The sequence below is a fragment of the Leptopilina boulardi genome, unplaced genomic scaffold (assembly GCF_019393585.1).
Source record: "Leptopilina boulardi isolate dan_hultmark-lab unplaced genomic scaffold, ZJU_Lbou_2.1 LbouV2_162, whole genome shotgun sequence".
Taxonomy (NCBI): Eukaryota; Metazoa; Arthropoda; class Insecta; order Hymenoptera; family Figitidae; genus Leptopilina; species Leptopilina boulardi.
The window spans coordinates 1707600-1730207 of NW_026137710.1; the positions used below are offsets into that span (position 1 = coordinate 1707600).

Sequence of the window (22608 nt, forward strand, 5' to 3'; positions counted from 1 at the left end):
TGTGACATTGAAAATTAAACTGCGCGATGACGCGGCTTTCTCATTGATTGCAGGCTCGTTCATTTGTTTGCTCGCCTCGTTGAATTTGATCATTTTCGTCACAAATGCCTTCAATTTGCCATCGACGGACGCAACCGCCATTATTAAATCGAAACTCTTTCCGGCGAGAATTTTATGAAGCATACTCAACAATGCGTCCTTGATTCTCGCGTTGATGTTGAATTTAACGAACAAAAGTTTTAATTACTGGTGCTCTCTAAATCTGAATTAAAAAAAATGTTTACTAATTTGAATTAGTGACTCACTTTTTGCTTTTGAATCGAGTACTCGAATTTTTCATCACCTGCAAATAATTGTTATTTTGAAAAATACATTGAAATTTCTTACAATTTGGAAAAATTGAATTTTAAATTTATTAAAATGTTGCATAAAGGAAATTGAAGAACCGTTCAAACTAGCGGTGTGTAGTTCTTTCAATATAATTGGAACCTTCAAGAAAATGAAAGCTCACCAGTGTGACTCGCTGAATGATCCGGTGACCCTGTGTAAACTCATTAAACTAGCGCGAATAAGCTCGCAATAAAGTCGCGCGTTCGTGTAATTTTTCAGACGTTGCACCATTTGCAATTGACTGACAAAAGTTGCCGTTTCTGTGCTTGAATTCAATGAGCCCTGAACGGCCAGCAGTGATTGCACCTCGATTTCCTGACATTTCTTAACGACCTCCCCATAAAGATCTTTCAGATAATATAAATAATTCTATACACAACCAACAATTAATAATTGATAATTAATAAATATTAATAAATTTTCGAGAATTTTGTTGGATTTGATTGAATTACCTTTGTCGTCGTGTTTGGCTAAATACATCATGGCGCAGATGAAATTGGAATTGGGCATTTCTTTGAGAATACTGGCAGGTTTGTCGATCAATTTAGATGATTGCGGGATGAGTGGATTATTTTGTGGCGCTTTCGACAATGCTTGCAAGTAACACTGCAACAACCAATGCACGACCGACAATATTGCTGGGGCAAGAAGATCCTACTCCGGTTTTCCACGGCACGTTATCCCAATATGAATCGTTTCCAGGAAAATCAGCAGACTCATAAATATTTGCAATCACCTGAGAATTGAGCGAATGTTTGAGGTAAATGATTTGGACCCGGACTAACTAGAGCTTGTTGAAGTATACAGTCTGCTAGATTGTAGAACTTGGCCACTTACACCTCGCGGTAAAATCTGTCAAATGAAAAGAAAAATGTTTCATAATAGAAAATTTACTAGATTTTTATTACGTTTAATTTTACACGTTTTTCGTCTTTGGTGGAAGATTTCTTACAGTTTTAATATTTATGCCCCACTGTAGATCACTTCAACGTTCATGCCAAGCTCTCTCAGTAAAAGAGCCTTTAGGCTACTAGTTTTGCTGGTAACTTTATCCATTGTCAAAAGAATATTACACATGATGTTTCGCTAAAACGAATCTGAAAATTTCAGATAATTTAAGCATACAATTTTATAGAGTTACCGATTTTTTAAACAATATTGCAATATCATATTTGACTGTAAAATAATAAAATTATTTGAATGAGGAAATTTTATTTTTTATTTATAGATGTGAATGAATAAAAATAAAAAATATATCTTTATAAATTATAAATTTGTTTTTCAACAATAAACTGCTTTATTTATGAATGAATAAATCTTTACAATTGCAAATAATTGTATTTTATTACTTATATATATATTTAATCAACGAACTGTTAACCAAAAAAGCATGACACTTTCGATATGTCATCAACATTTTCAAACTATTCGTAACACAAGACAAAGCATCTTAAATAAAAAAATGTAATTTGGACATTAGTATAAAAACGAAAGTATTAATCTCCAAAGGCTTATTATTGTCATTTTTATGCGAAAGAAAATCTTGGAAAATATTAAGCAATACAAGACCAAACTAACCTATAAAATTGTGAATACGGATATTTTATTTTTGCCCTGACAGTAAATAACAAAAATAAAAACTCACGTGCATTTACCCTCGACCTTGTATAATAAAATCACTGCAGAAAACATATTTTTTTATATCTGTTATAAATCAAAAACTATTTATTAAGAAAAAAGTAACAAACAGTACAGACCCTCTCACGGTGAAAATTACCAAGGCATTGTCGCGCTTTCAATTCCTTTCAGAAATAATCAGTAGAGCCCTCTACATCTACTTTTACCGACAGAAATAAATTCACAGGGATGAGAAACTCATGTCCAGAGAGTGACTTCTTTTATTTTGTGACAAAAAAAAGCTGACACTAGAATATTTTCGAGATTATTATGATATACGATAATACTGTTGTGCAAATTGAGGTTAGATATCAAGAAATGTTTGTTAATTTACGTTTATAAATTAAAATATTTTACAAAGTAACGATTAGATTAAAAAAAAAGTAGACAAAATTAAATTTTATTTTTATAATTTTGATAAACTTACATCTAGAGAATTTTAACATTGACTAAATAACAAGTAGATACAAAAAATTATATATAATTATAAATTGGACAATTTTAAATTAGCAAATATTCTTATTTGGTTCAATAAATCTTAGAAAATATACACCGTAGCTTATAAAAATGTTACATTATTTAAATTTTCGATAGAAATAAATTTGAAAATTTTATGATTATAGTCAATTATAAATCGATGAAAATATTATTCTATGAAAATATTTTCTACAAAATTGTTCTTTGAAACAATAAAAGTTATCCCTAAATAACATTAGACAAAAATAAATTTGAACTATTTCTGCGTTTACATTTTTAAATTAGACGGTGTTATGCGTAGACAATATCAAGATGCGGGATTAGGCATGCGTCTCGTTTTCCTTAAAAACAATATGAACATCAACTCCAATTGTGCTCGCTATATTTTTCCTGTAATGTACACGCAAAAATACGTAAGTATACCAAATATATGAACTGCCTTCGTCAAATATTGTGTGCGCTAGGAGGATTAATCGCTTTTTTTTTTAATTTTTGATTTTTCCTTGACAACGCTATGTAAATTAATCCGAATCATGTTCGCTATATTTTTCCTGTAATTTTCACGTAAAAATACGTAAGTGTACCAAATTTGAGCTCTCTATGTAAAAAGATGTGGCAACCAGGGGGGGGGGGTACATAGTCATTTTTAGGGATTTTTCGTAAAAATTCATGGTTTTTCCTTGACAACGCTATGATAATTAATTCCTATGAGATTCGCTATATTTTTCCTGTAATCTACACGCCAAAATACATATGTATACCAAATTGCAGCCATCTAGATAAATTCGTGTGGCCGCTAGGGGGGGGGGTACATGCCTTGCTTCACTAGTCTCATTAATAGGGTTCCCCCTTCGGGTACGGAACCCTAAAAATGACTTTTTATCATTAAAACTGAAAAATTTAATAGTAATATCGTTTAAAAAAAATTCAATATTTTTGAAAAGTAAGTTTAAAAACACACAATTTGAGAATAGTATATTTCGATACAAGGGGCCAAACGAGCGTTTTGCTCATTACACGAGTAATGGGCATACGCTCGTGAGGCAACGAGTATCGAACCATATTTTTCTTTATAAGTGCAGGCATAACCTCGTTTGACAGCTACTTGCAGCTATTCAAAATGGCCGACTCCCTCATTCTGCGCGCGGACGATGAGCAAAATGTTTTGGCCACCGCTTAACGGTGAGCAAAATACTTTGTTCATCGTCCGCGCGTACAGTGACCGACGATTTTATCAAGTGAGTAGTGTTCATATGATAAATTTACCATATGAGTAGTACTCACATGGTAAAATTGTCGGTAAATCTATCACATTTCACTTTTATTTCTTTTTTTTTAAATTATATATTTCTTATTCCAAATCGGCTTTTTTAGACTTCGAAACATTTATTCTTATTCATTTATAATGCAAACTCGAATAAACAAACGTCAATTCAAATGTTTAAGAGAAAAGAATTCGCGGTAAGAAAAAAATAATTCACCGTAACGTTCCAATTCGGTTTTTTCGCCAAACCGCATTCAGCTTAAGTTACCACCAATTCTTTTCGCTTACTCCTAATTATTTTTTTTTACTGGGTACTTAATTGAATGTAACGATGAACATATTGGTTCAACATTAATGATTGCATTCATTCTTAAAAGTAAATACGGATTGTACGGTACACCAAAACTATTATCAGCAATTCTGCTTTTTGAGAATATTATTTTTAGTGCACTTGTTTGTATTTATGTTCAAACAAGGAGATGTTAAGTTCTGTTTTCCACATGGTCCATGAATCATAAATTGCTTTACTAAATTAAATAAACGTGGATTAGTTATTTCATCAGGTATTTCTGCTGAAATAAAGTTGTCGACATCGTCTGTTGTTCTTATTTTGTCATCTATATGTAAATATAGTAATAAGTGAATATGCGGTAATCCTCTATTCTGAAATTCTATTACATATGTGTAAGCAATACAAGTACCAAATATTTCTTTCACAGTAATTTCATGAAATAATTCTTTTACTTTCTGTTTAAATACTGTTGCAACTATATCTGGCCTATTTATTACATCTTCATTTTTTTAATATTATCAGTAATTTCTTTCCATTTAGGATTACATGTCATAGTTATAAACAAATTAGGTTTACCATATTTTTGAACTAAACAAATTGCATCACTAAAAGTTTGTTGTAATGCTCTAGGGCTTCCAGCAAAACTAGATGTCAATATAAACATTTTACCAATTTGAACATTTTTCTTCTCTTCTTTTCTCTTATGTAAATAATCCATTAATCCAGAGTATAATTCAGTTCTCAAGATATGTTGTTGTTTCTTTATGAAATATAATTTTGCACCTTTAATTTTTACAAAAGCATCAACAATAAATTGTTGGCTTAATTTACCTAAATTAAGAAATGGACTAAACTCATCTCTAACACTAATTTTAAATGAGTAAAACTGTAAAGCTGTTATATTGTTTCTTTGATCTTTTGATAATAATTTCGGCATCCAACCACTACCTCTTGCAGGATATATTAAAGGATATGTCATTGGATCTACATGTCTACTTATTACAAAGATGCTAATTGGTTTATCAAATTTAGAATATACACAAAAATCGCGTTTTATTGAAGGTTCATCATTTTCATCAACAAATACAACAGCAACTTCATTTGTAACAGGAGAGTTATATCGGTTTTTATCTAAATTAATATCTCTTTTCATAATCATTTTAATTTCTCGAGGTAGATTATTATTATTAGTAGCAAATTCTTGTTCTTCTTTTTCTACTTCGTACATCATTTTGTACGCTTTAGAATAAGGGTTAATTTTTCTGATCAACTTATCTAAATTACATAAAATATCATGTCTGCAGTTATTATTAATATCTTTACGACTTTGTGTAGCTAATTCATTGTCAATTATATACAGTTTATCATACTTTCTGCATTCATTTTCTTTGGGATGTAATGAATATGTGTTATGGTAAATTTGACAACAAATTTTAAAGACTTGAGGACCTTTATTTTGTCGAGAAGCATATGTTGCACAAAGGTTGCGAACGCTATTGTATTGTTGTAGCTTCTTATACATTTTTTATAATGTTTACTAATTGCAGTTTGACCACAAACCATTTCTTTTAATTCTACCTGGGGTAATGGATCTTCAGTTAACAAAACTTTGCCTTTATGACAACATGTACTAAACTTTTTATCCTCTGGCATTTCTGAAAGAAAATGCATAGCTGTACAAAATTAACAAATAACATCCAAATTTCCTAAAAACTTTCTGTAATTCTATCTTCATCTTTGGTCATTAAGTCATTAAGTTTTTTTGTTGTTTGTTGTCTTAACTTTATTCTTACAAATTACTATATTATTTGCTAACTTCAAACATTTTGAATTAATATTATTATTGGCTTCTAATTTTCTTTTTCTACAATTTTCTCGATATTCTTCACATTTTTCAATATTTTGTAATTTTATTTCTTCATTCTTAATTTTTTTTTCATTTTTCGATATCTTTTACATTTATCCATATTTTTTGATTGCAATTGTTTATCATTTTTCTCATCTTTAATTTTTAACATCACATCGTTTTCAATTTTTTTTAATACTTTTACGATATTCCTTACATTTAATTTTATTTTTTAACTGACCATCTTTGTCAATTTTTTTCTTTTTAATTCGATATTTTTTACATTTCTCTTTACTTTTTAATTGAATTTTTTAAATAACTTTTTCCTATATAAAAATTTTAGTTGATTTTTGTCAGAATTGAATTGCTGGCATTATTTTTCACAAAAGATGAAAATTTTTAATTTTTTAAAACTAATAGTATAAGTTCTGTTAATCAAGATGAGGAAGCTAAATATTGTCATTAAATGAACCACTTTTTTAAAGTGTTGAAATCATGGAATTGTGTTATAAATTGTTATTTAAATAATCAGGAAGATTAAAAAAATTTAATTTAATATAACCGTGGAATATTTCATCCATATCACTGGAATATTCCCTCAATATTACTTGGATATATATATATATTTTGGTTTTCTTAGATAATCATTGGAATATTCCACGGTGATATTCAAGGGATGTTGAGGGGATACACCGTGCTGCTTGAGTTCCTTTATTATATAATAATAAAAAATGGAAATGGAAAATGAAAAAAATGTTAATAATTTCATACATGACTGTAATTATGGCGTCGCAAATGACTTTGTCACAAATAAGACTTCTTATAATTTAAAAATTTAATTATTATTTAACAATAATAATTTAAAATTTGATATATGTTTATTTTTTTCGATATAATGAATCAATAAATCTTGTTTTTTGAATTGATGTTTCATGTTTATATTCATTACATTGTATTATAATTTTTCATTAACAGCAACACCATAAAATTTTTTTAAAAATATTTATAAAATTTGAATTTTATATTATAAATTCTTGACAATTTTTCTAAAAAACAAAGAATAAAGCATCTCATGTCACTCCCAATCTTACACAAATGCACTCAATCAATGCTCATTTCCGAAGATATAACCCTTTTAGATTTTTAAATCATTGATTACGGAGATCGCTAAAACGATTTAACATTCGTTTTAGGTTTGTTAACTACGAAGATCAGTTCGATTATATATTTAATTAAATAATCAATTAATAGTACTAATTAATTATATGGAATTAAAAATATATTTTTAGATTTACAAATTTGAATACTATATAATATTAAAAAGTAGGGTATTCGTTAGGAAAAGTGGTAAGGCCCTCACCAGTTTTCCTTACATAGCATTTAGTAGCAATTGAAAAAAGAGAAACAATTTACAATCAATATTGTAGAATAAAATCAGAATTTAAGTCAACAGACATATAAAATTTGTTTTAGTACATTAAATTAATTTTTTTTAAAAAAGTAATTTGAAAATTAAAAAAATTGAATTATTATAATTTATAATTAAATAATAATTTAAAACAAAAAATAAATATACATATGAATAAATTACAATACGTAAAGAAAAAAAAGTAAAACTTCAACCGAGCGAACGTTAGCGAGCGAGGAATATATCGCTAGTTAATAAAATGAAGTTGATTATATGAAAGGACCCCGCACGTTTTGCATGGAAAATGGCTTTCAGCCAATTTTTCTGAAACTTTGTAGTTTTGTAGTTTAAGGCCTCCTGAACAAAAAATTTTAATGGCAAAACTTAAAATAATGGACAGTTTTTTTGCTACAATGGCTCAAAGTTAAAAAACAATAGCATTATGGGCATAGACTTTTGTGAATTTAAAACTTAATTAAATCTGCTTAAAACTCGTTACTCGGGGGTTTTTGGGGTCGCTGATTACGAAACCGAGTTTTGTTTTTTAAAATTCAAAATGGCGGATCCACTATAGCCGACGATTTAAAAAAATAATCATTGAATTCTCTTGAAAATGTTTATTTTGGGGTTTTCGGGGTCGCTGATTACGAATCCGAGGTTTGTTTTTTAAAATTCAAAATGGCGGATCCAATATGGCGGACGACTTTCCTAAAATCTGATTGAATTCGCATGAAACTCATCACTATATGATCTGTACAAGCCAGAGGACATACGATGAATCAGGAACACCAGCGACTCAGAAGTCACATCACATGAACTCTCCTCTTTTCCTTTTGCCCCTTTCCTGGCCGCACAAGCCAACCCCTACACCCATACACTGGTCTTCTGTCGCCGGCAGCGAGATAAAGACAGGAAACGAAGGAAAGAAACTGCTGCATATAGACGTTCATTCTGCGATTCCCATGCGTTTTCTGATGTGTACGAACAATTTGCTTTATTAATAGAGAAAAAACCACAAAGCAAAAAAAGTCACAAGAATTCAAGCGATTTTGGATCCGTCTTTTTGAATTTTTTAAAACGAACGTCATAGTAATCAGCGACCCCGAAAACCCCAAATAACCATTTTCAAGAGAATTCAATGATTATTTTTTAAAATCGTCGGCTATAGTGGATCCGCCATTTTGAATTTTAAAAAACAAAACTCGGTTTCGTAATCAGCGACCCCAAAAACCCCCGAGTAACGAGTTTTAAGCAGATTTAATTAAGTTTTAAAAGTTTTAAATTCACAAAAGTCTATGCCGATAATGCTATTGTTTTTTAACTTTGAGCCATTGTAGCAAAAAAACAGTCCATTATTTTAAGTTTTGCCATTAACATAAAGGCCTTAAACTACAAAACTACAAAGTTTCAGAAAAATTGGCTGAAAGCCATTTTCCATGCAAAACGTGCGGGGTCCTTTACACATTTATAATCACCAATAACAATCCTATTCAAAAAATTTAACCCAATAATGGTTTTTAAATATTCACAGCGTTATTATAAAAAAAATATATTTTTTGGTAATTTTACGATTTCATTTAATTTAAATGAAATTTTCTAATTTTTAAATTTAAAATAATTTTATTGTAAAATTACAGTAGAAGACTTATTTTTTTAAGTCTTATATTATGATATTTAAACTTTAAATCATATAATTTAATTAATTTCACTCCTGCGCCACGCAACCTTGCATAACTTCAAATAAAGTGGTATAAAAATAAAAGTATTAAATGTATTTCTACTTTCTTTTTTTTTAATTAAAGCTGATATGTTACAACAAGTTTTCTATACATTAACTTTTTAAAAAAAGCAAAAATGAGTGAGTTACACAACAAAGAGTAAAAAGTGCGCCAAGTAACCCCGGTCTCCCCTAATGTAGTGCAATGGCCCCTCTGCAACCAATTACGGGCAGAAACTACGACAAAACCAAGGTGTTTGGCCCTGCCCCAAAACCTCCATCAAGCCAACTTCCCGCCAAACGCATCGCCACACCGCTGCCTATTATAAAAGAAGATTTCGAGTCAACTTTAATTAATATATGCATCAAGGAAGAAGAACGCATTAAAGAGGAAAAATGTAAGAATTTAAAAAAGAAAATCAGCAAGTCAGAGATGCCCGTTGTAAGACTTACTCGCGTAAAAACCCCGATTAAAGAACCGGTAAAAACAATTAAGAAAAGCAGTGTTTCGTCCGCCGTTAAAGTGCCTGTTTTGAAATTATCTGCAATGCCCGAAATTGCAAAAGAGAAAATTGCAAAACAAATGAAAACCCCGAAGTTGGAAAAACAGCCGCCAACTAAAAAATAAAAGAAAACAATTAGTAAAAAACCAGTGATAACTGACTCTATTATACTTACCAAACCAGTAAAAATAATAGAAAAACTCTGTGAACCGCAAAAAAGTGTTTCTATAGTCGATTTAAATAATAACACTGTACTTCCTAAAAAAGTGGAAAATAGTAGAGAGAATCCTCTATCACTTTGTAAAATCCTTTGCCACTTGCCCTCCACCGTCGCCAAACTTCCTGGTGGACCGTGGTCTCGTATTGCAATCGGTGTCACTAGATACCGCATTCCTATCCAAGGAAGAAAATAGAATCTTCGCTTGGATAAATCAAACAAACGCATACGACACGCAAGGAAAACTATGTAAGTGGTACTTTAGCTAGAAAAAAATTTTGTAAAAATATTTTTTTTTGTTTTAAAAAATTAATTTTTTTTATGAAAGAAAAAAATACTTTTTATTTTATTGCATATTTAATTCTCCCCTGGACGCTCATTAGAATTCACTTATTTTAATTAATTTAATCCATACTTTTCTAAAATATTGTCATTGTTGGTGAAAGTCCAAAAATCAATTATGATTGAATTCGATAAAATAGTTTTTGAATTACAACGTTTTTAACTTTTGACTTTTTAAAAAAAAAATTTTCTTTGTACAATATTTATAAGTAGAATGCATAAAAGTTAACATATATAATGATTTTTAAAGCTGTTTTGACGGGCTACACGATGGTGATAAAATTTTTTTTTAAATAAAATTTAACCTTGAATTTAAAGGTCAAAATGTTAATTTACGTATATTTCAAAATCGGATTTTTTTTATTTTTATTAATTATCTCAATGGAAAGCTTGACTAATTTCCTACAAAACATGTAATTTTCAGAATGGGATCTTTTAAAGTTTTTGAGATATTAATTAACTAATAAATAATGCTTTAAAAATTAGTTTACTATCTGTAGAATATGATCCTACATTACAAATCTAGAATTAGATGTGTCAATGTCTATATTAAACATAAGTTTAGCACTTCAGATGCTACCAAATGCAGTTAACTATGAGCACGAGATTCCTCTATTCTTTCGGTTTCTTGTCAATATAATTTTATTAATTGTCATTAGCAAACACCATTAGCAAGTGATAGTAAATCTTGGTTTTAGTACAACGTGCAATGTAGCTCAACCAATTTTTAACCGATTTTAATTAAACTTACCACCAATCTTCTTTATTTTACTGGCTATTGCATGACGAGCTCCTTTTCTTAAAAAAAAATTTTTAACAATTGTTTTTGAACATTGTTTATAAAAAAGTAATTTTTTTCAAAATGGTCCCAAATTTTCAACCAAATCATAATCAAAGATGCAACTTCAAACGCCTGTAACGCCGCCATTTTGTAATATTTATTAATAAAAAAAATTTTTTTTATAGCTCATATTGTGTACTTTAGGGTATGATTTACTTTAATTAAATAAACTTTACCAGTTTTTAAAAAAAAATCCTGAAAAAACGTGCATTTACACCAGTTTCCCCCTTAACTAATTAAATTTAATTGAAATAAAAAAATTAACTTTTCTTCGAATCTAAATTGTACTGAAAAAAATAAAAGCAGAATGTGCACAGCACAGCAGTTTTTCTTTTCAGAAAAGAAAATTTTTACCTTAGTTACTAATTGTAAGGTAACAAATGCTTGTCAATTATCAAGTAAATTTTGTAGATTTGTCAAAGGGAATTTTATGATTAATTCAAACGCTGAATACAAAAGTAATAGATTTACTACACAAATGAAATCTGTGAAATTTTGTTTAAGTATTTAAAGGCATTAAATAATTTTTTTATTAAATTTTTTTTGAAAAAAATTATTAAAATTAGGCTCCTTTTTGGCGTTATAGAGTGGTTTAACCACTTAAAGTCAACCCTAGACTAGTCTAAACTTATCTTTATCTGAACTAAAATAAAATTACCCTTAATTTTATTAATGTAATGTAATTGGAATTTTATTAAATTACAAAAAACAAGGCTAACTGCATCTCTCAAAACAACATATCCTATTCTTAACAATATGCTCAAGTCAACTTCATAAAACTTGATAAAAATTTATTAATTTCTTACTGACTAAATGAAAAATTACATATATCTAATAGAGAAATTTTCATTTTTCCATAATTTAAATACAAATAACATATTTTTAACTTTAATTTGTACGCATTGAGTCTCAATTTTTAAAGAAGTTAATATGAAAAAAATGTCAGTTTTAAGAGGATTTGTTGTGCAACTTTTCAATACAAACACTTAATTGCTGAAGTCGATGTAAAAGATGGCGCATATTGGAACTCGATTGTCTAAATCCAGACTTATCGCCACCGAAATCTTGTCTTTGTCCTAATTCAAAGTGAAGTTTCGCTAAACGTTCTTGTTGCTCTCGTATTTCAGTCATTTGTTCCATACTGCAGTCTTTACCTAAAAAAATATCAGTTAAGTTCAATAAATTTGTTCTGACTTTTGAAGTGACTATGTAATTTTCAAATCTGTATAATAACTATACATGACAAAACTTTACAAATTTGAATTTTTAAATACTGTCAACAGAAGTAAGTTCGGAACAAAAAACGTTATTTTTCCCTGTTTTCATCCAAAATACAAATTGTTTTTTAACAAATTTTAAACTGTTCAAAATATAAATGTAATATTGCTATATTTCTTTATATGCACACGTCAACTTTGACCTCCCGATAATTATTAAATAGGTTTGATGCTCAACTTGAAATTTTGCAAGGATTATTTATCACAACAAACTATTATTTCGTAAACATAACCTATAATACGGTTGCTTCTTAGGTACCCTTCTTCGGAGTGCCATATATAACATTAAATTTTCAATAGTAATGGAGAAATAATAAATAAATTTTTATTATTTAATTATGTAATAATAAATAATGTAGAAAAATAAATCTACATATGAAAAAAGCAACAAGAAATTATATTATTTTTTTACGATTTAGATGAAATAAATAAAAAGGAAATTTAAAATAGAACAGAAGTAGCGCTATTATCATAGAAATAAGGATGTTCATAGAAATAAAATTGTATTTTTCAAATTATACAATAAATTGTTTTAACGTAAAAATTTTCGTTAATTCCAACGTCATAGAACTTTTTTAATTAAAGACAACGCTTTTGACAAAGTTTTCAAAACCTTTGCCATGGACAATACAACCCATTTGCGTCTTAAAAAGGGCTGAAATTGCTTGAACCTTGAAACTCAGGGGTTTTCGGGGTCGCTGATTACGAATTCGAAGATAGTTCTTCAAAATTCAAAATGGTGAATCAAATATAGCGTACAATCTTTTAAACAAATTAAAAATTTATTTATTTCATGACCATTTAGTTTTCTTATCATGATAAACACTTATATATTATTAGTTTTAAAAAAATTCAATTTTTGTTAAAAATAAAAATACTGATCAATTTTGTAAATATTGGTAAAATGTAAATTTTATGTACATCAATCGATTTGTTTTGATGGCAGGAATACAACTCTGACAAAACTTATTAAAAATTTTCATGAAGAAAAAATTTATTTTAAAAAATACGAAAAATTTTTTTTTTTCAAAAATTACACGGAAAAAAAATCCCGTAAGAATTTCCGAATTTGTACCGAAATCGAGGATTTGTACAATAAACCATAACTTTTCATGAATATTACGTAAAATCTATCTAACTGTTTTGAAAGAATTCCGGAACTGTATCCGTAAGTCTTTAAACTTATCAATAAAAATAAATTCCTGAAAAAGTCTAGAACTATTTCATAACACAGCCCCACAAAAAAAAAAGTGTCGTGCGCGGCAGACCAGACTAGTCATTTCCCATGTATTTTGACGCGCTGAACACGAATCCGAAGTCCGTTTTGCTCCATCACGTCAGGATTTTTTTCTAACCTCCAAAAACCTGTCGGATTTTGAGAGGTAGGCTATTTTTTTAAAAAATTGATGGATTTACTTCAAAATTGGTATCTAGGGGTTTTTTGGGTCGCTGATGACGAATTTGAAGTTAGATTTTCAAAATTCAAAATGGCGGCTCCAATATGGCGGACGAATTTTGTAAAAGTTGATGGATTTACTTCAAACTTGGTATCTAGGGGTTTTTTGGGTCGCTGATTACGAATCTGAAGTTAGATTTTCAAAATTTAAAATGGCGGCTCCAATATGGCGGACGAATTTTGTAAAAATTGATGGATTTACTTCAAACTTGGTACCTAGGGGTTTTTTGGGTCGCTGATTACGAATCTGAAGTTAGATTTTAAAAACTAGAAATGAAAATTCTTATATACATAAGTAAGGTATTCACGTCTTTTTATGGTAGCGCACTCATTTGTCCTCAAAGGATTTGTGTAATGGTTTTCTTTTCAAATTGGTGCCTCCAGGTACAATATCCCTTTTCAGCATCCAACAGTAGTCGGCCATCATATTTACATCCCATCTTCCTTGATAACGACGCTCAAATTCTTTCAGATCTCGATGGAATCGTTCTCCTTGTTCTTCACTGTAATCTCCCAAATTTTCAGGGAAATAATCCCGATGCGAGTCTAAGTAATGCAACTTTATGCTCATTAAGCATCCTAACTTACCAAAGTTTTTAATCATATCACTAACTATTTGCTCCCAATTTTCACTCTTGTGATTACCCAGAAAATTTTCGACAACTGCTTTAAAACTAAGTTATGCGGCTTTCTCCTTTTTATTCATCTTGGTGATAAATTGCTCATCTTTTAACAATTTGCGAATACGTGGTCCGTCGAAAACCCCTTCTTTTAGTTTCGCATCAGAGATTTCTGGAAACTTTTGTTCCAGGTATTTGAAACAGTTTCCTTTTTTATCTAAGGCTTTGACAAACTGTTTAATTGCTCCTAGTTTCGTGTGTAAGGGCGGAATTATCACCTTTGAAGGGTCGATATCGTCCGCCATATTGGAGCCGCCATTTTAAATTTTGAAAATCTAACTTTAGATTCGTAATCAGCGACCCAAAAAACCCCTAGATACCAAGTTTGAAGTAAATCCATCAATTTTTACAAAATTCGTCCGCCATATTGGAGCCGCCATTTTGAATTTTGAAAATCTAACTTCAAATTCGTCATCAGCGACCCAAAAAACCCCTAGATACCAATTTTGAAGTAAATCCATCAATTTTAAAAAAAAATAGCCTACCTCTCAAAATCCGACAGGTTTTTGGAGGTTAGAAAAAAATCCTGACGTGATGGAGCAAAACGGACTTCGGATTCGTGTTCAGCGCGTCAAAATACATGGGAAATGACTTGTCTGGTCTGCCGCGCACGACACTTTTTTTTTGTGGGGCTGTGTAATATTTTAGGAATTCTCCCGTAGAAATTACGTTTCTTGTGCCGGAATATTTATAATCACCTTATTCCGAATACCTACGTTTACAATTCCGGAAGAATTCCCGAACTCTGCCGTAAGAGAGATAGGCGCACAAACTCCGCGCGCACGTTTTAATAGTGTGTGTTTGTGTGTATGTAAACATGTGGAAGCAGAGTTAGGCCGTTTCCGAATTAGGATTTTTAGCGCACTTTTGATAAAGTGTATACTTGGGAAGTATGCAGTGTCCTTGTTTTTTCTTGCGAAAAATGCATTCCTTTTTTCGCAAGAAAAAACAAGGACACTGCATACTTCCCAAGTATACACTTTATCAAAAGTGCGACAAAAATCCCAATTCGGAAACGGCCTTAGCATTATGTATATGGGTTATGTTATTATGCGCTCCACGTAGCGCACGATTTGGTGTCTGAAACTTTAAAAATATTTTTTTATTGAAATGATAAATATCAAAACATATTTTTGAAGATAAAGTGTCAAAAAATAAAGATCCATGGTGGGCCGGAAAATTTTTTAATTTTTTTCAATTTTTTAGTTTTTTTAAACAAATTAAAAAAAAATTCTTTGCTTTTTGAATTCTATAAAATAGTTGAAATTTGATTCAAAATGTTAATGGGAATTTTTGGGGTAATTCACAAAAATATATATAGCGCGAACGACATTAAAAACTTTGATTTCGGTAATTTACGGAAATTTTCGAGGCAATTTATGGAAATTTATAGATATTTTGTCTAAAATTCATAAAAATATGTAAAGCATAAATCACAATTAAAAATTTTAATTTTGGTAATTTACGGAAATTTTCGCGGTAATTTACAAAAATTAAATAGCGCGAACGACAATTAAAAATTTGTTTTTGGTAATTTATGGAAATTTATGCGGTAATTTAAAGAAATTTATTTGATAATTATAGTAAACTTACCGGAGCTGTGATAGTTTATAATAAATATTTTTAATTTCATTTGTTTCATTGTAGTATTAAACTTACACTAGTGACGGTGGAAATTCTGATGCCGGTGGAGACATTTTTTTTATAATAATTTATAATTTTTTTTTGTTTTTGAGAAAATTATCATTTATTTTTAATCGGTTTCATATGTTTCACATTTATATAGACTACAATAATATAACTACACTTTATTTAACCTTTATTATTTAATTATTTTCTTTTTTTTTTGAAATATTGAAGGGTCGCACAGTGGCCGATTTCCCGAAAAACCTGGCCAAAAGTCAAAAAATTTTTTTTAGAAATTTATACTTTTTATTATTGAATATTATAAAGGAGGGTTCACTGCATAATTTTGCGAAAAAAATTACACTTTTTTTATCACCAATTTATTATGTGAACAAGTAAAAGTGATCTTTGCCAGAGATTTACTCAGAACGTTTCATAACTATAAATTTTCGTCACAGTTAAAATAGTGAAAATATACTAATATACAGCAGATTTTTGAATATCTTTTTTTGGGAATTATTAACAAAGGTGTATGAAATAGGTTGAATGTATTTATCATCACATTTAAAACGTACAGTTTTTAAAAAATGACATTAAACATCGCTATTCATGGCTACGATTTTTGTATTGTTTTATCAACGTAAATCATGAAAATAGTTGTGAAATCCACCGATATCCGCGCCCTACCTGGTATTATCATAAACTAGAATATATTTTTGATTCATTTTAATTGAAATCAGCTGCCCCAAGCTGCCCCTGCAGTTTTGGTATCACTTTTTATTTCACCCAGCGCGGTTTACCGACAGCGCGTTGCACCGGCCGGCGGTGCAACTGAACGTGAAAGACTGACTTTTTCTTCATTCGCATTCGCTTTAAACTAAAATTCTGTAATTTAAAAAAAATAAACTCTAACACATATACGCAATTTTATAATACCAGCAAATATTTTGGATCCGCCATATTGAATTTGATAAAACAAATGTAAAATTTGATTTCAGAAACCCAGTAAACGTAAGTATACTAAGTTTGGTTAAAATCGTACCATTTTTTAATTTTTAGCAAAGTTTTTTAAAATCTAAACGGCCATTTTGGATCCGCCATTTTGAATTTGACACAACCAATGTAAAATTTGAATTCAGAAGCCCAAAAAACATGGGTATACCAATTTTGATTGAAACCGTATCATTTTTCGATTTTTGGCCAGGTTTTTCGGGAAATCGGCCACTGTGGGTCGGTGGATGCCGGTGGAGACGATTTTGTGATGCCCTGTATAAATTTGAATCTTGAAATGTGTAAAAAAAAGGATAAATCAATTAGAAAATTGATTACTTTCTTCATGGATCAACTTAATGAATGTAACTTTTGCTGTTACTGAAGTAGAACATTTGACTTTTATTTAAATAATTCAATGTTTAATAATAGAAAGCAGAATAACACACGAAAGTCCAGTAAAGCATAAATAGCAAAAAAAAGAGAAAATAATTATTTTTTTGATCAAACGTTTTTTTATTCAATTCCACTAATATATATAATTCCACAATACTAAAATTCCAACAGTAATTGTATTTATTAGTGCACATTGCTAAAAATATTAAAAACCACTTTTCCTGGAAAATTATAATGTTAAATAGAAAAGTAACTATTGGTTTTTGTTTGTAATCACAGAAATTACCTTTTTCCATTGAAATCGAAATATTATGTGAACATTATTTGTGATTTTTCTTTCACAACATGAAAAAAAGCAAGTTGTGCGCTACGCGGAGAATCACCCATATAGCAAATTTTTCACGATTGCATATTGAATTTTTTATAAAATCAATATTTTTTATATATCAACAACTAATGCGTGGAATTAATTTTCTTCATGTTCATTAATGTTTATTGGTACAAAAATTAATTTGAAAGCATTATTTTCTTTTATGACTACTATAATATATGCTTCAGTTATTTAACCTTAAATATCTAATTGTAATAAAAATTAATAACAATTAATTTTCAATTTATTAAAAAAAAGAATGATTCCAAAATAATTTTTTCAAAATTTATGCCCTTTACTGTAAATTTGAATTAATTAAAAGTAACTAAATTGATATCAAAAAAGTCATTCACTCAAATAGTAATATTTCTACTAATTTTTTTGTTAAAAATAACTAAATATTAATTAAATTTACTTTTAGCTTGCGTCAAAATTGCAATTCAGTGACTCACTTTTCACTGATTTTTAGTGAAGATTAATTGAATCAGTAAAATTTCACTGTGAATTTTATTTTAAAGTGAATATATTCATTTCTCACTTGTCCCAGTAAACTTTTCACTAATTTTTAAATCAGTGACCCACTTTTCACTGATTCAGATTAAGAGAGCAACGTTTATGATCGACCATTAGAAAAAAATTATTTTTGAAAACGGAAAATTTTAAATATTTTAGCTAAAAAAATGTTTTTTATAATTTCTTTATATTCTTTATATGTTTGAAACGAAAATTCAAAGACCTTTTCTTTAAAAAAAATAAATTTCTTTAAAAATCGTTGACCATAAACGTTGTGCACTTCAGCATTATTCAAAATAACTAAAATTTCTTCTAACAAATTCAATCTGTAAAAATTGACTATTTTTCCAGTGATAATTAGATAGTTTTTTTCATTTGAACTTATTTAGAACTTTAGGAACAACAATATTTTCTATCCAAAAGTGTATAAGTTATTTAAAAAAATATATAAAAAAGTTTGAAATACCAAATTAAACAAATTTTTTTTCAGTGTATTTTATTTGAAACTATTAAAATTTATTTCAAAAAAATAAATTTGTATTTCCTCTGAGACGCTAATATTTTTTAAGTAAAATTTTTACATTTTTACATATAATTCACGAATATCTACTTCAAAAGTTTCGTCCTTTTTCCGAATAAAAGGTCTGTGATAATTATGGTTTTTTGCACAAATCCTCGTTTTCGGAACGATTTCGGGAATTCCTACAGAACTTTTTTTTCCGTGTAAAAAATGATATGATTCATAGATTCTAAGTAAAATATAGACTTTATATAGGTTAATCAATTCGTTTTAATGCGAGAAATTAGTTTTTTGGACAAAAAAAAATTATATTTACAATGTAAAAAAATTTTTGGTTAAAAACGTATTTTCGAATTTTTGAAAAATGACAAAAAAAATTTTGTGGATAATTTTCGAAATCCTTGTGTCTGATTTTAGATATTGATGACTGTAATATAAGTCTACAAAATTTCAGAACAATTCATTGAAGTGTATTAGGGATAATTTATATACTAGATTTTGTGACAAACACACACACATACACCTGGACATTTATTTGAAACTTCAAAATATGCATTCTAGACAACAATTAGCCCATATAACCCATTTTTAAAAAATCGAAAATTGTCACGAATACAAAGCTTCCTCGTGAGGAGAGGAAGCAAAAAACCAAAAATATTATAAAAAATGTTTGCTCATTATTGGGCTAGACTTAAAAGTTTCGTAAAAAGTAGTTTTTTTGAAAAAAATTTGAAAAAAATTGATCAGTACGTCAAATGAGAAAAATGACTTTTTATCATTAAAACTCAAAAATTTGCTAGTAATATCGTTTAAAAAAAATCGATTTGTTTTAAATTATGGATTCAGGTTAAATTTATTCGAATAATCATAATGTTTAATAAAATAATTTTTTGTAAATTATTTTATTGTAAAATAATATTTGGCAAACATGAAGTTAGAGAATTGTTTGCACCTTCGTGTCGTATTGGTTTGCTACGTAGATAATAGTTATTTATGTGGCAAGGGCGCAAGAGTAGGGGAATCGAGACTCGCGTGAGTTTGACGCACGAGCGAAGCGAGTGCGACAATTACGCGAGTCGAGATTCCCCTATTTGCGCCCATGTCCCATACATAATTTTTTATAACATTTTGCATCAAAAACTTGACAATATTGCTGTGATGAAAGGGGAAAGTGTGTGTAAAAGTACGATTTCCCCTCCTTTTAAGCACACTGTGCGTAAAAGACAGCGATTTAGTCGAGTTTTTGACGCAAAGTGTTATAAAAAATCTTTTAGGAAATTGACATGAATTCTATGTCAAAGGTCTTATCTACTGAGGTTATACCAGCAAATATTACCTTTTAAAGGAAGAATCTTACGTAATTATGAAAAATAGGGATTATGTCCCCATTTACGATGGCTCACATGCAACTAACTGAAGTGTACAACGCTCTTGTTTAATTTATTGATTTAAATATTAAATGTATATTGTTGTGAAATAAAATAAAGTAAAAAAAAAGATGGCTCAGATGCTTTAGGCGTAGAGTTTGAACCCAACGTATCGCGGGTTCGATCCAAGGTCCGGGTAGAGTTTTTCATTCCTGATTTCTGTATAAACGTGTACAAATATAACAAAAATCAAAATTTAAGTAAGATAATAAATAATTAATGTGTTTTAACTTAAAAAATATTCTGAAGAAAAAAAATTTCTAAGTCCTAAAGATGTCTGCAGGACGTCTTTTCTGAACGTCTTTTAGACGCCCTTTTCGGATGTCTTTTAGATGTCTTCTGGACAGAAATAGAACGTCTTAAAGAAGTCCTTTGTATGTCTTTATGATGTCTTCGAGACATTATCATCAAAGTCTCAGGATGTCCGCGGTCAAAAAAAGACGTCTTCAATAAATAAATATTTTTATAAATATAATAAATATTTAAATCAAATTTTTAATTGAAAAATAGTTCAAGATAATTGAATATGTGAAGAATTTCATTAAAATTATTGAAAATAATTAATTTCAGGATGAATTTTAGTTAAAAAGTTAAATAATTTAAATAAAAAAGATCTTAAGAAGATCTGCATTGGATACTAAAAACGGTATCCGATCAAAGTCCCGAAAGGCCATTCCACGAAAGAAATATTTCACGAATGGCCATATTCCCAAAGACCTTTTTCCTGAAGGTTTTTAAACCAGAAATATTTTTTTAAATCTATTAGAAAATCAATATTATTTCATGTATATTTGTAAATATAAAAAATAATATTAATATATGTGATATAAATATAAAATATCAATAAAAAAATATATAAAAGATACAAAAAAACATAAATATAGGCAATAAAAATATGTAAAAGTTAAAAATGAGTAGGATAAAAAATATAAAATAATAAAAATTGGACAAGTGCGAGTTACACTTGCAATAAAACCAAGGGTTTCGTACCTCGACTTACGGGGGGAAACTAGTGTAAACAAAAATTTTTTTACAATTTTCTTTTTGCTTTAAAAATTAGTTTACTATCTGTAGAATATGATCCTACATTACTAATCTATAATTAGATGTATGAATATTTATAGTATACATAAGTTTAGCACCTCAGATGCTACCAAATGCAGTTAACGATGAGCACGAGATCTCTCTATTCTTTCGGATTTTTGTCAATATATTTTATTAATTGTCATTAGCAAACACCATAAGCAAGTGAAAGTAAATTTTAGTTGAAATAAAACTAATTCAGTTGAATTGAAATGAATACACCATGGGCTTCTGTGAGTCCCGCTTAGCAACAAATTCGAATTGGAGCTATGTTTCCATTTTTCTGAATTCGACAAAACTGCGTATTAAGGGGTTAGTACTACAAACGCTCCAATTACAAGGAATTTTATTGAAAATATTAAAAATAAGCTTTATTTGAAAAACATGGAGAGGGTTCTTTATGTTTATTTCATAAACATTTTGCTTCCTCATTGTGTGAAGCAAAAAATTTGTTTCCTCATGGAGGAAGCAATGAATTTCTCCAATTCCATTGATTGATTTAAAACATTTCGAGTTAAAAACTGATTTAAATTAATTAAATTTATTGAAAATTTTAATTAATTTTGGGTGTGACATATACTTTATATATATACGAATCGATTCGTTTTGAATACAATTATTTTATGTATTAACTTGAATTTAAATATATAAACAAAATTTTTAGCTAAAATATGAATTTTTGATTTTTCAATTTTTATTAATTCTTAAAATTTAAATCAAATTTATACTTTATATATACCAATCGATTTATTTCAATGTAAGGAATAAAGTTATTTCATATATAAACTTGAATTTAAATAAACAAAAAATTTATTAGCTAAAATGTGAATTTTTGATGTTTAACTTTCATTAATTATTTAAATTAAATCTATACTGTATATATGGGTGATTTTCCGCAAACTGTGATTTTTCAGGCTCTAATTTTTTTTTATAATTTTGGAATAATCAATGGATATTAACATTATTTCACTTCTATTTCTTAGTAGAATAAGGAGTAAGAATGATTCTACACGTAACTCAAAATTCACAAAGATATTCTAGAAATAGTAAAATAGTGCTGCCACGGTAGTGACCTAAAATCCACGGTAGTAATAATACAATGTTTAGAGAAACATCGCGTATAAAATTTTGAATTGATGGAGTAGGGGATGTTTCCTACATACAAAATACTTTATTATCAAAGTTATATTAATTGGTAATAATTATTTTATTTATAACTAATAATTATTAATTATTAAAATCACAAAAGAGGAAAGAACTGAAAACTGAAACTTAAATAAATTGACGTATAGAATA

General features: G+C 28.7%; 2 protein-coding genes across 15 annotated transcripts in view; both read right to left on the reverse strand.

Annotated features, from left to right (window-relative positions):
- Positions 1 to 211: 211 nt before the first annotated feature.
- Positions 212 to 6750, reverse strand: LOC127276997 (mediator of RNA polymerase II transcription subunit 24-like). 6 transcript variants are annotated; one of them, XR_007842299.1, is made up of 6 exons: positions 2495 to 6750; positions 2036 to 2315; positions 1343 to 1487; positions 843 to 1242; positions 512 to 759; positions 212 to 343 (listed from the first exon to the last, which is right to left on the reverse strand). XR_007842299.1 is itself a non-coding variant. In XM_051297775.1 (5 exons), exons 3-5 carry the CDS (start codon positions 898 to 900, stop codon positions 340 to 342), a joined length of 288 nt encoding a protein of 95 aa, XP_051153732.1. In that variant the 5' UTR covers positions 901 to 1242; positions 1343 to 1487; positions 2036 to 2305; the 3' UTR covers positions 212 to 339. The 6 variants fall into 6 exon arrangements, 1 of the variants encoding a protein (XP_051153732.1); XR_007842300.1 differs by having other exon boundaries at positions 512 to 737; positions 2036 to 6750; XR_007842298.1 differs by having other exon boundaries at positions 2036 to 6750.
- A 4998-nt stretch (positions 6751 to 11748) lies between these two features.
- The window catches only part of LOC127277002 (coiled-coil domain-containing protein 28B), an 81313-nt gene continuing 70453 nt past the window's right edge, over positions 11749 to 22608 (reverse strand). For all 9 annotated transcript variants that reach the window (XM_051297783.1, XM_051297787.1, XM_051297785.1 and 6 more), the window contains exon 5: positions 11749 to 12128. In XM_051297783.1, coding sequence (XP_051153740.1) covers positions 11923 to 12128 — 206 coding nt within the window. In that variant the 3' untranslated portion in view covers positions 11749 to 11922. The remainder of the gene's footprint in view (positions 12129 to 22608) is intronic.

Coding starts and splice junctions, on each gene's coding strand:
- LOC127276997 (XM_051297775.1), bottom strand. CDS start 900: ATGCCCAATTCCAATTTCATCTGCGCCATGATGTATTTAGCCAAACAC. Junction 738..842: donor AGCCAAACACGACGACAAAG/GTAATTCAATCA, acceptor ATTATCTGAAAG/ATCTTTATGGGGAGGTCGTT.